Genomic DNA, 14,228 nt, shown 5'->3' with positions numbered 1-14,228 from the left:
TAATCATTTGATCCTTTGGCCCTCACCATAATCCCAGAGGTGGGGAAAGGAGGCAGACAGAGGTTTTAAGTGACTTTCCTAGGGTCACAGAGCCAGTTAGTGTCTGAGGTATGATTTTGTTCTCCTTGATTCCAGGCTAACTACTTTGCCACCTGCCATGTTTATCCTCCATTTTACAGATAAGAAAATTGAAGCTTAAAGAGGTTCTCTTGTCCATGGTCACAAATTTAGGAATTAGCAGAGACTGATTTTGAACTGAAATCTTTCTGAATTCATCTTATCTATCTACATACTGATGGGATCAGGTGAAGATTTCTCATAAAGTCTATAAGATGGAGTAGATTAGACTGTAGGCCTAAATTTCAGAAAGTCACATGTTCCATATTCTTAGAGATTTCTAGGGAAGAAAAGGTTAGACCCTAAGCCTAAGCTTCAGGAGGTTAAGTAACCCACAAGAAGAGACAGCATCATTGACCATTGGTCAATAGTTAGTTACTTTTCATTCAGTCCATCCCAATGAACCCAAGTCTTTTGTATTCACTATTTCTGGCTCACCAGGCCAAGTACAATGCTGGGACATAGGAGCTGAAAGAGAAGGAAGAGAAGGAGAAAGAGGAAAAGAAGGAAAAAAGATGGGAAGAAAGGAGAGAGGAAAGGAGGAAGGTAAGGAAGGAAGAAAGGGAGGAAGGAGAGAAGGAAGAAAGGGAAGGAAAGAAAGAAGGAAGGGAAGGAAGGAACAAAGGGAAGGAAGGAAAAAAGGGAAGGAAGGAAGGAAAGGAAGGAAGGAAGGAAGGGAAGGAAGGGAAGAAAGGGAGAAAGGAAGGAAAGAAGGAAGGAAGGAAGGAAGGGAAAGAAGAAAGGGAAGGGAAGGAAGGAAGGAAGGAAGGGAAGGAGGGAAGAAAGGAAGGAAGGGAAGGAAGGAAGGAAGGAAGGGAGCGAGCTACACTGCACAACTAGAGCTGTCCAATTGGGTCCCTAGTGGGACAACTAATCAGATTTTTGATTGTTGTTTGTCCTTCATTCTCATCAGTGAACAACCGTATTCAGGATCATGTTCTGATAATATCCTTTTGGCAGCTGTGTGGATTATTGCTTGATGAAGCAAGAAACTTAAGATGTGGAGTGCAATGAGGAGACTATTGTAATAGCCCAGGCAAGACGTATTGGGGGACCAGAAATAGCATGATTTTCTGTTAAATGCAGTGAGGAGATTGGTTTATCTCCATTCTTTGCCCCAGTTTCTGGCAAGTGATTGATAATTTTGCCCTGAATCTCTTCTGTAGGAACTTTATTATAAAAAATTAGACTTGTAATTAACCTTAGGGATCACCAAATGCAAACAGCTACAATTAGTTCCTATATATATGAAATTGCATTACAATGTATTCATTCTGTGTATGTACAGAGCTCATTAAGTATATGGGGCAGAAGAGCAGCACACAAGAATTATTTACTAGTGTGCATATTCTTAAATATTTCATATTTTTATACCTCACAAAATACAGTAAATAGCATTTCAATGCACCTAAAATACCATCAATCATTAGCCATAACTTGAATGAAACAGTCTTTAGTGTCGCAGATATATAATAGCAGAAATCAAGGGTTAGAATGTGTTTTGGCTTGTCTTCATACTAATATAATGAAATGTTGCCCATAACTAATGACTAGGTTCTTTGTGTATGCATGCTTAATCTGTTCTCTTTGTCACTAAGAAAAAGTCTACTTTCCTTAGTTAAAATTATAGACATTGCAACAGAAAATTATTGCTTTCAGAATTCTTTCACTCTCTATTGCCCATTTAACCTTTAAAAAAGGCAAGCACTCCCGACAATGTGAATTATCCTAGACAAAAAATGTCTTTTTTACAGATAAGAAGGTAGAGAAAAGGAGCAAATGTGAAGTTATTTTTACCTGTATAGTAGTGGAGCGTTTTGGTTTTTTTGTGTTTGTTTCATCTTTTTTTTTTTTGAGTCCAGATCTATTATTTCATTCATCAGTTGTTTAAAAAAAATTACCAGCGAGAAAACTGTCCTCTATTGATGGTGATCAGCATTTTTTTCTATATGTTATGGTCTTAACATGTTAATAGGATCACAATTCCAGAACTGAAAGAGACTTCAGCTGGCCAGTCCAACCTCTTGATTTGTAATATGAGACAATGCCCAGAAACTTAAGTGATCTGTTGAATGTCACAAAGCTGAACTGGAATTTGAATTTGGGTCCTAAATCTTCCAGTTCAACACTCTTTCCATGGCTTAATAAAGCTGGTGTTTAGATGACTAAGGCACTTAGAATTAAAGTAACTGGCCTCGGATCACATAGCCGGTGAATGTTAGTAACTGCATTTGAATCTTCTTGACTCCAAAGCCAACTGTCTAGCTACGGTACCCCACTGGCTCTTAATGTGTACCGTACTGACATTAAATAGCACTGATTCTCATCACTACTACAGAGATATTTCAAACCTAAATATTATCAATTTTCATTAGTAGACATCAAGAAATACTAATTAGCATGTTTACTTTATATTAAAAGAAAGGCTAAATGTCTGTTAAGAGTTACCTAAACTTGTCTTCAAGAGACATTTTTTAAAAATATTTAGTTTTTTAGAATTTATACAATTTATGCACTTTAAAAAATATGATTCATTAACCTAGCAATTTTAGCTAAATAGCAGTTTATGAGGTAGCTAGAGAGAGATAAACACAAGCTGACATAGCTGAGAAGCCAGAAACAAAACTATCACGGCACCTCCCAAGGCAAGAAATGCTTTATAATTCTAAATGATGTAGCTTTGGAAAATTTAAACATTTTCCTACCTTTAAAAATCATTCTTACATCTTCCAAAGAAAAATAAAATGAAAACCATTTTAATGGTTTCTGCCAACTACCAAGTAGTCATAGAAATGCCAGTGGTGCTTTTTTTTTCTTTAGAAACCACTGCTTTGTATTTTATGACTTCATAAATTAAACAATATGTGGCCAAAACTAAACTACTATAGAAATTTATTTGAGTTACTAAGATTAACTATCCCTCCATTGCTCAACCAGAAATGTTACTTTGGACTAATCCTGGAAACCAAGAAAGATTGCATATTTAGAAGATTCTTACTCCTAAGTAAGTACATCCATACTAGAATATACCCAAAATTCTATGATTTAATCGTAGTATTTCCACTACTAACACAGAATAAAATCATCCATATTGAGTTGCTGGCATGACCAAAAATCCTATCACCTGATAACCAACCTTTTGATGACTCTCATCAAAGTGAGTTAAGATGGCACATTGCCAGATCCACAAAATTAAAAATATAGGTTTTCCTTTCTTTAATATCCTCTTTAAAATATGTATTTGAAGTTAAATTATGTTTTCTCATTAGATTTTAGATGCATTTTGCCTCTGCTTCTTGTAACTTTTCAATTTACAATAGTTTCTAAACTTCAGTTAATTTTCAGTTTGTAATTATTTTGCCCCAGGCATCATTGTCAAGTAGCTAATGATCTGTCACAAATACTTACAGAGATTCACAGATTACTAAGAGCTGTAAGGGCCTTAGAGATCCTCCAGTCAAAATGTTTATTTTACAGATAAAGAAGGCAAGACCCAGAGAGGGAAAATAACTTTCCTGAGCTTGCACAGTTATTTAATTAGTGACATGTTTTAAACCCAGATATCCTGATTCCACATCCAGATGTGGATTATTCCATATCTGATTTCTGATTATTCTGATTATTTCTGGTTTCTCCATTTTAAACACTGGTTATACAAAGAAAGGCAACAATTATTAGTAATGGTTACTATGTAAAAGTATCCATCAAAGATGATTTTGTAAATAGAACTTTTTTTGCTAATCATCTTTAATTTTTCTATTACATAAATTCCAATTACTTATCTTAGTTTCTTTAAATGCAATACATCAGTATTTGAAAAAAATCGTATTTTTTCATGGCTATTTAAATCAACTGCCTATACTCTAGCTAAATTTAAATCCCAAATACATACCATTATACTTTATTTTAATTTTTTTTGCAGAAGACTTTCTTTGTAAAGCTCAAAAAATAAATCTTCATAAGAAGACAGACACACACTATGAGAATGTAATAACACTTATTACAAATATACTATAGATGGCTTTGGTTTGAGAAAATTCCATATTTTTGTGTCTAAATGTAGGATAAACACTTTTCAGAAAAATTCCCTTAATACATCAAGTATATGTAGGCATTATGAAATAGTCTTTTTCTACAGGGCTCAATTAAAGATATCATTTATTCCCTCTCTTATGTATATCATCATTCTTAGGAACTGCCTAACCTGTATCTATATCAGTTTCTGAAAGAATGCAATAGAATCATATATATTGTCTTCAAACTGAATCAAACCAAGTTATCAGTAAGGAGAGCTACTGCAATCCAATCTGAAACATGAAAGGCTCATATACCTTGATTCTATGTCCCAATGGACAAAACTAATTACCAGTGTATGGTCACCAATACACACTTCTTGAGCAGATCCTTCATTCTATGGGCTCTGATACTAGCTAATTCATGTGATTTCAGAATTCTCCTAAATCAAATATTCTTTATCTTTCTACCTTTATGAATCTGGGTCAATAATATAATCTCCTGATACCCTGAACAACAATCTAAAATTCTAAGTTAGAACTGGTAGGAAGTGAGGAAGGAAGTTTTGACAACAGATATTCACTAGATAGATAAAAAACATAGATACCCTGAATAGCGATCTAAAATTCTAAATTAGACCTGGTAAGAAATGATAAAGGAAATTTTGATATCAGATATTTACTAGATAGATAAAAACAGAGACTGGGAAAATGTGCATCACATGCTGTTGTATTTTGCTTAGCCACAATAGTTTTTCAATCTAGAAGAGAACAAAGATTTGACCAAGCCTAAGGACACTTAAAACTGAGTTTATCAAACTTAAGAGTCTTCATGTTGCTGTATAGATTTGACTCCTGAGAAAATCAATGGATATATTGAATCATGTATATGAATATAGTCAAGAATTTTCTACTATATAGTGTTTTTGACCTTCTAGGATTGGACTGAAACATATGCAACAGAGAAATGGAGAAATTTACATTAGAATGTAAATTACTATTTCAGTTCAATCTTAATATTATTTAACTTATGAGCTTATATAATACAAAGCAGTGGTTGTAAGAAGAAAAAAAATCTGGCATTTTGATGGTAATTTTGCATGATACATTTAGTATAGACTACAAGTATTTGACAAAGTTTGAGGATGTTCTTAAAAGAAAAATAAGCCGTCTCCAAACTTACAAGTAGTAAGAGAATAGCCATTTTTTTTCTTGTTAAATAATCATTTCAGGGTAGATGTATTTTACAACAAAGCTATGTATAAGAGCATATGGGTAATATATATGGATGGATAGATAGATTTATATATACATATATATATACATATATATATATATATATTTGTGTGTATATACACACATGCACATACATACATATGTGTATGTGGTTCTAGATCAACCAATCATTAGTTGATCAGTAAGACTTAGTGTGTATCTAATATGTACTAGGTTCTATTCTAAGTGCTAGCAATAGAAATACAAAAAAAGAAAACAATCCCTATTATGATAGGAGCTTACAATTTAATAGCAATTGTGTGTAGGTAGATATATCTTTGCGTGCATGTGCTTACATATACACTGATGAACTCTAATAACAACAGTATTTATATGTTTTCTTTAAGGTTTTCAAAGTGTTGTGTGTGTTATCGCATTTGATCTTTACAATAATATTATGAGATAAGTGCTATGAATCTAATTTTACACATATGAGAACTAAGACTTGTCCAGATTTATAGTGACCAAGGCATATTTAAACTCAGATTTTCCTGACTGCAAGTCCAACACTATTTCCACTGAACTATCAAGTTGCCTTCACATACACAGACATGCATGTACTACACACACACACATATACATGGATACAAAGAGAATAAACATAACAGATGGGGGAGAATCAAGAAAGGCTCCTTGTAGAAGAAAATGCTTAAGCTGCAACTTGAAAGAAGAGAAGTATCATACAAGGCAGATATGAGGAGGGAGTACATTCCTTGCATGTCAAAGTGCTAATGGAAAGTTTCAAAGTCAAGTTATGGAGCATCAAGAATGAGAAATAGAGAGATAGTCATTCTAGCTGAATTGCAGAGCCAAAGGCTGAATCCAAAATTTCAATATTTCTAATAAGAAAAAATTCCCTTCAACAATTCAGATCAGCAGCTTAACTATCAACTAGCCATTTTAAGAGAGCTGTCTATGGCACTAAGAAATTAAACTATATATTCAAGGCCACAAAAATAATAGATGTCAGGGGCTAGATTTGAACACAGTTAATGCTATCTCCAAAGCCAGTTCATCATCTAGTCTTCCATGCTACCCCTCAATGTGCATCAACATACAAATTTATTCACATATCTACTACAATGACAGCATATATAATCTACATCTATTCAAACATCAACTTCTTTGTGAATTGGTTATCTGAAGCTCAAAAAGAATCTCTCCTAACAAAGAATGCTATAAAAATATTTCCCAGGCTCACTGACAGTCCTACTGAATCACTATACAGTCACAAAGAAAAGTAGCATAAAATAATACAGTGTTTAAAGTTTTAGTAACTCAATTGTTTTAAAAAGAATAATTAAGTAAAAATATGTATTCATATCTTGAATTATTAAAAACTGACTTAAAAATTGATTTACTCAGTTCAAGATAGAAAAAGAAATGTAAACTTATAGAAGCTGTGAAAGAGACTTTTGGTAACTTTTAGTATCTTTAAAGATTAATGACACCAGTTTTTAGTTATGTTCAATTTCTCTTCAAAATGTAAGCCATTCCTTTTCCCTAAATCATACTGTGAGGATTGTTATTATGTAGAGCAGTTAAAGTCTGGGAATTCATTGATGGAAGGAACAAGGCAGGGAAAGGATGCTCATTCTGAAGTAATAAGTCAAGAAATAAATGAAGGGAAAAAAGAAGAGTGCATATATCTATAGATATTCATATGTGTATATTTACACATATATTCCTATAAGCATGTATATGTGCCCATATCATAGATACATATATACCAATGCATGCATCCATACACATATATTTATATTGCTCATGTATGCACATATAAACACATATGTGCAGTCATATCTATATTCATGTATCCTCTTTCATTCCATAATATATATATTCATATATATATATATATATATATATATACATATATGTATACACATATATACATATATATATTCATGTATACTCTAATACTCATACAAACTTGTATATGTATATGTATATGTATGTGTATATGTATATGTATATGTATATGTATATGTATATGTATATGTATATGTATATGTATATGTATATGTATATGTATATATAATGAATGTCAGTCAGGCTGCCTGGGACAGAATTATCTGAGCTCTGAGCAATAATAGAGGAAAAGCAGATTTGCAGAATCCCATAAAGGAAGGAGAGGATGGGGAATGGTCCCTTGCTCTGACCCATAGAAAGTGGGTTAATAGTAGTTAATACAAAACACTAGTGCATATAGGTTTTTTTTGCCTTCCAGACCATAACAAAAATAAGGGAGCATCAATAGTGTGTGACTACATGATAGTGGTTGCAGAATACCATTTCTCTTCTTATATATGTATATAGATTTACTTCCCTGTGTTCTAGCTTGTATTTTTTTTAATTTTCTTTTAATGAGATATGGTTCTTTCTAGTTGTAAATGGTATAAACGATCAGTTAAGACTAATAGTACATAGATTCAACTAGATTAGAGAAGCCTCCAGAGATCTGCGTTGCATCTCTGAAGCAAAATGAGAAAAGACATTTGAAATAGCATCATTTCATACAGTGTCTCATAGGGAAGCTCCTGTCACACTTTATCTCCATGACAGGCCACAGTTTTTATAATGAGTAAATGTTTTATTTTAAACTATTAATATAACAGTTCAAAATAAATACTACCAAAACATAAACCACCAACATCTTGCCAGGTCCTTTTATCTTATGAGTACATTACAAAGTAAGAAAAGTGAAAATAGCACAGATTTTTTTTCCTACCATTCAGTAAAAAACACAATCAAATCTTCTTGGTCAGCATAACTTCCCATTGCTTCTTTCAGTAATCTTACTTTTTGGCCTCCACCAATAGCATTTACCTTGTCTCCACCTTTCCATTCTTCTCCTTTACCAAGGACCTGTAAATAGAATCAACATGTCTGCTGAACAACAACAACAAAATGTAAAAAACTTATCAAAGAAACTTAAACTATATAAAATCAATCATTCTAGTAAAAAGAAACGAGAACTTTCTATTTCTTGACATCAATCTTTCTATGAAAAAAGACTTTCCAGTTAAACATTGGTACATTAATGAAATATGATAATGTAATTAAGTATGTAATAATTACTAAAAAAAAAAAGAATAATGAAAATAAAATGAGTGATACAGAGACATCTGGGAATGAATTCATGATTTTTAAATGGGGATGGGGAAAACAGAGCCAAAACCCTGGAGCAAATACACTATGACAATCTAAGAAGAAAAGTGAATAAAAACGAATGGAAAAATTAAGAATCTTGCTAAGAATACAGAGGAAATGATTGAAAAAATTGTTAGGATCTTCTGGATGTTTTACTTAATATTTACCAACGCAAATTTTGTAGACTATATACATTTAATTTTTATTGACTTCCCAAAAACATTTGGGGAAAAATAGAACTTTTAAAAGTATAAAGGAATAAAGATTATTTTCTATCATAGATAGACATTGGTTTCAATGAAGGGTTAAAAAAAGATTTCTTTAAAAAAAAACTGTGACCATACTCTATTCAGGTAGATACAGAATCTGCATAAAAGCAAAGCAACTTTTAGGCCTTAAGCTATTTTCCTGCTGACCTAAAATGGATTGGTCAGGTTATAATTGAGGCTACCAAACAAAATTCCAATATTCTCTCCTTATAAATTTTAACCACAGTCTTCTATAGCCTTCAAAAGCTTAGTGAAGTTTTATTATCTCATTGCTTGGCCAAGAGAAATCAACATTTACTGCTAGCTCTTTTCTGCTCTAGGAGGGTAAGTACAGCTGTCACAAAGGGAAGGAATGAGTCCCTAAATAGTCTGATCAAAAGAAAAAAAGAAAAAAAAATCCCCAAATTCAACCTAAGCTGGCTATTATTTTTTTCAAATGGAAATAGAAACTGCAAACCTGTTATTTGTCCATTTATCTTCCAAAGCACAATATTTCATGCAATTAATGATTTAAAAAATAGTTGGTGAGTGAACAAGTGAATAAATTCTAGTAGAAAATGAGTAAATAAACAAAATTTACCATAACAAGAGCACTAATAGAAACAAACGTTTCCGTAGGACACAAATTCTAAATCTGGCTTCAGTGAACACCTGGCTACTATCTAACTAGTAGTAAACTAGAGGATTCCTTTTTATTTCACTTTTATTTCAATAATGTTTATATTCTGCTGAATAAATCCTCAATTTATAGCCCAGGGTAAAAACAAGCATCACTTCCAAGCCTGGTGGAATCCTCAGATCTCCAATCCCCAGTCTTTGGCTTATTCCTTTCTACTTACCTATTATTTGCACCTCGTACAGCTACAGATTTCCACCTTTAATTCTATAAACCAATATAATACAACTGAAAAGGGGCTCATTTGAAATCAAAGGATCAATTCTCAGATGAACTATATGAATTGGAGCAAGTCTTTCAAATTTTCTGAACTTCTGGTGGTGTAGTGGAAAGAACATCAGTCCTGGGGTAAAGAACATCTAAGTTCAAATCCAGGCTCAGAGACTTATTATTGGGAAGTCACTTAAAACTGTTTTCCTCAATTTTCTCATCTTTAATTGAGCTGGAGAAGGAAATAGCAAACAACTCCCAATATCTTTTTCCAACAAAACCCCAAAATGAGGTGATGGAGAGTTGGACAGCACTGTACAACATCAAAAATAAAGTCACTGAGTTAGAACACCCAAATGCATGTTTCTAAGTGGAATAAACAGAACTAGAATCAAATTTCCTGACTACTCCGATGGTGTTCTTTTTACCATACTGTCTAATGCAGGGGTTCTCAAACTACGGCCCACGTGCCAGATGCTATGTTTATGTGGCCCACCTGGTTATGGTAAATGGGCTGAGGGGTGGAGACAGAGTGTGAGTTTTTGTTTTTACTATAGTCCAGCCCTCCAATATTCTGAGGAACAGTGAACTGGACTCCTATTTTAAAAGTTTGAGGACCACTGGTCTAATGCATGTTTCTAAGTGGAATAAATAGAACTAGAATCCAGGTTTCCTGACTCCTCAGATAGTATTATTTTTACTATACCACTCAAGCACACTTTGTCCAGCTCACATCACTAGCATTATTCAACTAATTACATTTGATAATTTGGAATACAAAAAGCATCTCCCCAAAGAATCAGTTATAAAATGGTTAGCAAGCTAGCTTACAAAGCTGTCTACTCAGCTCACAGTGTAGTTAAAATACTGTATAATCCAGGGGAAAATGTAGCTTCAACATAATTCAGTATTAGGAAATAAACAAAGCAGACAAATTACTTTGAAAAAATTAAAAAGGCATGGTACAAAGTACAATTAGGAGGGTGGGTAGGTTCCTGAGTGACATTTTTAAAGTTTGTAATGTTAAAATGAACCAGCTTAGGAAGGAAAACCACAGCTATGAGAAGGGGGACCTTGAGAGTCTAAAACCATTAGTTTTAGAGAATCCATATTATTAACTTAAAAGAATATAGGAAATTTGGGGCAGAAATAGGGAACCAAAACTTTTACAAATACTTGCTTTAGTCTAGAGAGAAATGATAAGTACATAACAATGTAATCTCTGTGAGTACATGAATATTCTGTTTAACTATTTCAATTGTGTCTAATTCTTTTCTTGACCACAATGAGTAGTATGCCATTTCCCTTTCCAGCTCATTTTACAAAAAAAGAAACAGAGGCAAATAGAGTAAAGTGACTTGTTCAGTGTCACACAGCTAATAAGTGTCAGAGCTGCATTTAAATTCAGGTCTACCTCACTCCAGGGCCAGCACTCTATTTATTGTATCATCTAACTGTTTTGTACCACTTAGCTAACCTATAAATAATATAATATAATAATTACATACACACACATAGAAGCAATGAAGCACAGTGGACAGAAAGCTTGCTTCAAAAACACAGGTTCAAGAAATGTCTTTAATACAAATTGTTCATATGATAAATTACTTAAATCCCCAGAATTGAGACACTAAACTGCAGAAAAAAGTTGTATTCTACAATTAGAAGAATTTCTCTAACAAGCAAAATTACAGGTTCCATTCCTATTATTCCTATATACATATATGTATATATACATGCACGTGTCTTATACATTATATATAAAACGTGACTTTTCAAAACCCCTTCACTACAAAATTATATCAAGACCTTAAAAATATAAACATATAAAAAGCATAATTTCCTGCAATTTTGCTCTCAATTCTAACATATAATCCATAGCCAATAAATATCTCATCTAGGTAGTTGAGTATTAATTGTGGTCTTAGGAGAACTTGAGTTCAAATCTGGCCTCAGATACTTACTGATTGTGTGACCCTGGGCAAGTCACTTAACCCTGTTTGCCTAAGTTTTTTCATCTATAAAATGAGTTGGAGAAGAAAATGGCAAATCTTTCCAGTACTTCAGCCAAGAAAATTGCAAATGGCATCACAGGAAGTTGGATGTCACTGAAACTACTTAACAAGTGCCAGATGCTATGCTAAATGCTGAGGGTACAAATATAAAAAAGACAGCCCCACCCCTTCAAGAACTTGCAATCCAAAGTGGGGAATACATCAGACAATAGAAAACTGAAAAAGGAAGATGCTAACTGTTGGGGCAGGTTCTTTTGTCAAAGAAATCCAAAATGAGGACAGCAACATTCAAAAAAGGCACCCTTGAACAAAGGAAAAAGGAAAATCTCTATAGGTGTGAGAAATGATTTCAAATAAAAAGTATAAATAGCAAAGCCCTACTTTCTAATCTTAAATCAAAACGTCATAATCAACAAATAATTATTAAGCTGTCATTGTGCACAAGACTCTCTACGAGGTATTTCAAAATTATTTTTTAAATTATATGTTAACCTATAATAACTGATGTTTGGTTTTTTTGTGGTTTCCAGTTATTTTTATCTTATAGAAACATTTATACAGAGCATGATTTTCCAACATTTTCCATAAATTTAAAGGAGATACATTACCTTCACAGTATAATTGAAGTACTTGGCTGATTGCATAAATCGATGATATCCATCGGTTTCTTTGGTTGCTACAGTTATGACTAATAATTTATCTGCAAATAGAGAAGAAAAGATTAACATAAGGAGCACTGAACTGCTAAAATAAATGCATTTATTTCACTGTTTATTACAAATAATTGCAAGATAAAATTGGAGTAATCAAAATGCCAAGGGTTATGAATTGGAGTAGGACAAAGGTCAGTATTAAACTGGAAAATGTGCTATGAACAAAATGTTAATTTTAAGAAACAGTTTAATTTTTCTACTTTAGCAAAATACATACATATATTTTATTTTTATTAAAGTTTTTTTTATTTTTCAAAACATATGCATGGATTGTTCTTCAACAATTACCCTTGCAAAATCTTGCATTCATATTTCCATGCCCCTTCCGCCACCCCTTCCCCTAGATGGCAAGTAATCAATCTATGTTAAATATGATAGAAGTTACATACTTATATTTTAATAGAAGAAGATTAAGGGAAAAAATTCATGACATAAATGAACTTCAAGGGAAAAGTTTTCTGAGTTATAATACAGTCCACACATGAAGTCACTGAACTGAACCTGTCATCAATACCAAAAAGTAACTAAAGCAATTAGATGTTTCTATTCCTTCAAATTCCTCCTTCTTCCAGCCAACCTTCTCTACTCACTGTTCCCTAGAGTCAGTCTTGCCTCCATGCTTTGGGATGCCCTTCTTTGATGTCTAGAATGTCCTTCTTTCCTCATCCTATTAGAATCTCATGCTTCCTGTCAGGTTCAACTCCCTTTTTATTTATTAAAAGAACCCTTTCATTATCCTTGTGGGAGCTCTCCCTCTTCTCAAATTATACTGGATTTACTCACCTGGATACAACTTATATCCTCTATAATGTAGCATTCTTGAGGAAGTGGATTGTTTCTGGCAAAGGGCCATGCACACAGTAGATAAGTATAGATAAGAAATAAGTAGATAAGAAATAGTTTGTGAAGTAAATGAATGAAACAAATACATATATATATATATATATATATATATATATATGTGTGTGTGTGTGTGTATAAACATACATGCATATATATATATATTATATATGCACTCAAATATACACGTAAGTATGTATGTATGTGTGTATGTATGAACATATTTTGCAGGGAAAGACTATAGCTTGTGATGATCCACAAGCTTTCAAAGCTTTCAAAAATCCCGGGACACAAATACTGTAGGACTGATGAATTAAGTCATTAATGTACTAAGATTTAGATTGGGAGAAGGCTTTGCATGCCTAAAATCACAGATCCACATTGTATCCATATATTCATATACAGAAATGTAACTAAACCATTTCTCTTAGCCCACTAGCACCAGGAGAAACAACCCATTGATACTACCTCCACTCTTTCTTATCTGAATTTGCCCCAAGTTCAAGAATTCCTAATTACCCTATATATAAACATAAACACACACACACACACACACACACACACACACACACACACACACACACACACACGTGCACGCTCTAATCTGTAAAAGAAATGTGATTTTCTCAGGACAGAGAACTCTTCTACAAGAATCATCTTAATCTCTTCACCAAGGAGTGTCTATAGACAAGTGCATATAAAGAAAGAGTTGGAATGTGAGTCCTAAGAAGTTGTCTGACACAAACAGTGAATTACTCAGTGTTCACATGCATGGTAAGTGCCATATCTTCTTGATTCTGGGTCCAAAAGTCTATACACTAATGTATACTGACTTTATATAAACACATATATTTTACCAATATTACTGTATCCACTTTAAAACAGATGTTTCTATTTGGTCTCATATATACTGAAAACGGATTTTTCTTAGCTGTGTGACCCTGTGC

General features: G+C 33.0%; 1 protein-coding gene across 2 annotated transcripts in view; it reads right to left on the bottom strand.

Moving 5' to 3' along the window:
* PLOD2 (procollagen-lysine,2-oxoglutarate 5-dioxygenase 2) overlaps window positions 1-14,228 on the bottom strand; it is a 101,702-nt gene that overhangs the window by 57,704 nt on the left and 29,770 nt on the right. For both annotated transcript variants that reach the window (XM_074298400.1, XM_074298401.1), the window contains exons 2-3: window positions 12,337-12,428; window positions 8,137-8,273 (exon numbers count right to left, since the gene is read on the bottom strand). In XM_074298400.1, the coding sequence (XP_074154501.1) occupies window positions 8,137-8,273; window positions 12,337-12,428 (229 nt within the window). The remainder of the gene's footprint in view (window positions 1-8,136; window positions 8,274-12,336; window positions 12,429-14,228) is intronic.

This window comes from Sminthopsis crassicaudata, chromosome 3 (genome assembly GCF_048593235.1).
Source record: "Sminthopsis crassicaudata isolate SCR6 chromosome 3, ASM4859323v1, whole genome shotgun sequence".
NCBI classification, from domain to species: domain Eukaryota; kingdom Metazoa; phylum Chordata; class Mammalia; order Dasyuromorphia; family Dasyuridae; genus Sminthopsis; species Sminthopsis crassicaudata.
Note: the sequence above shows the minus strand (reverse complement) of the source record. Positions and strands in the feature narration are given on the sequence as shown.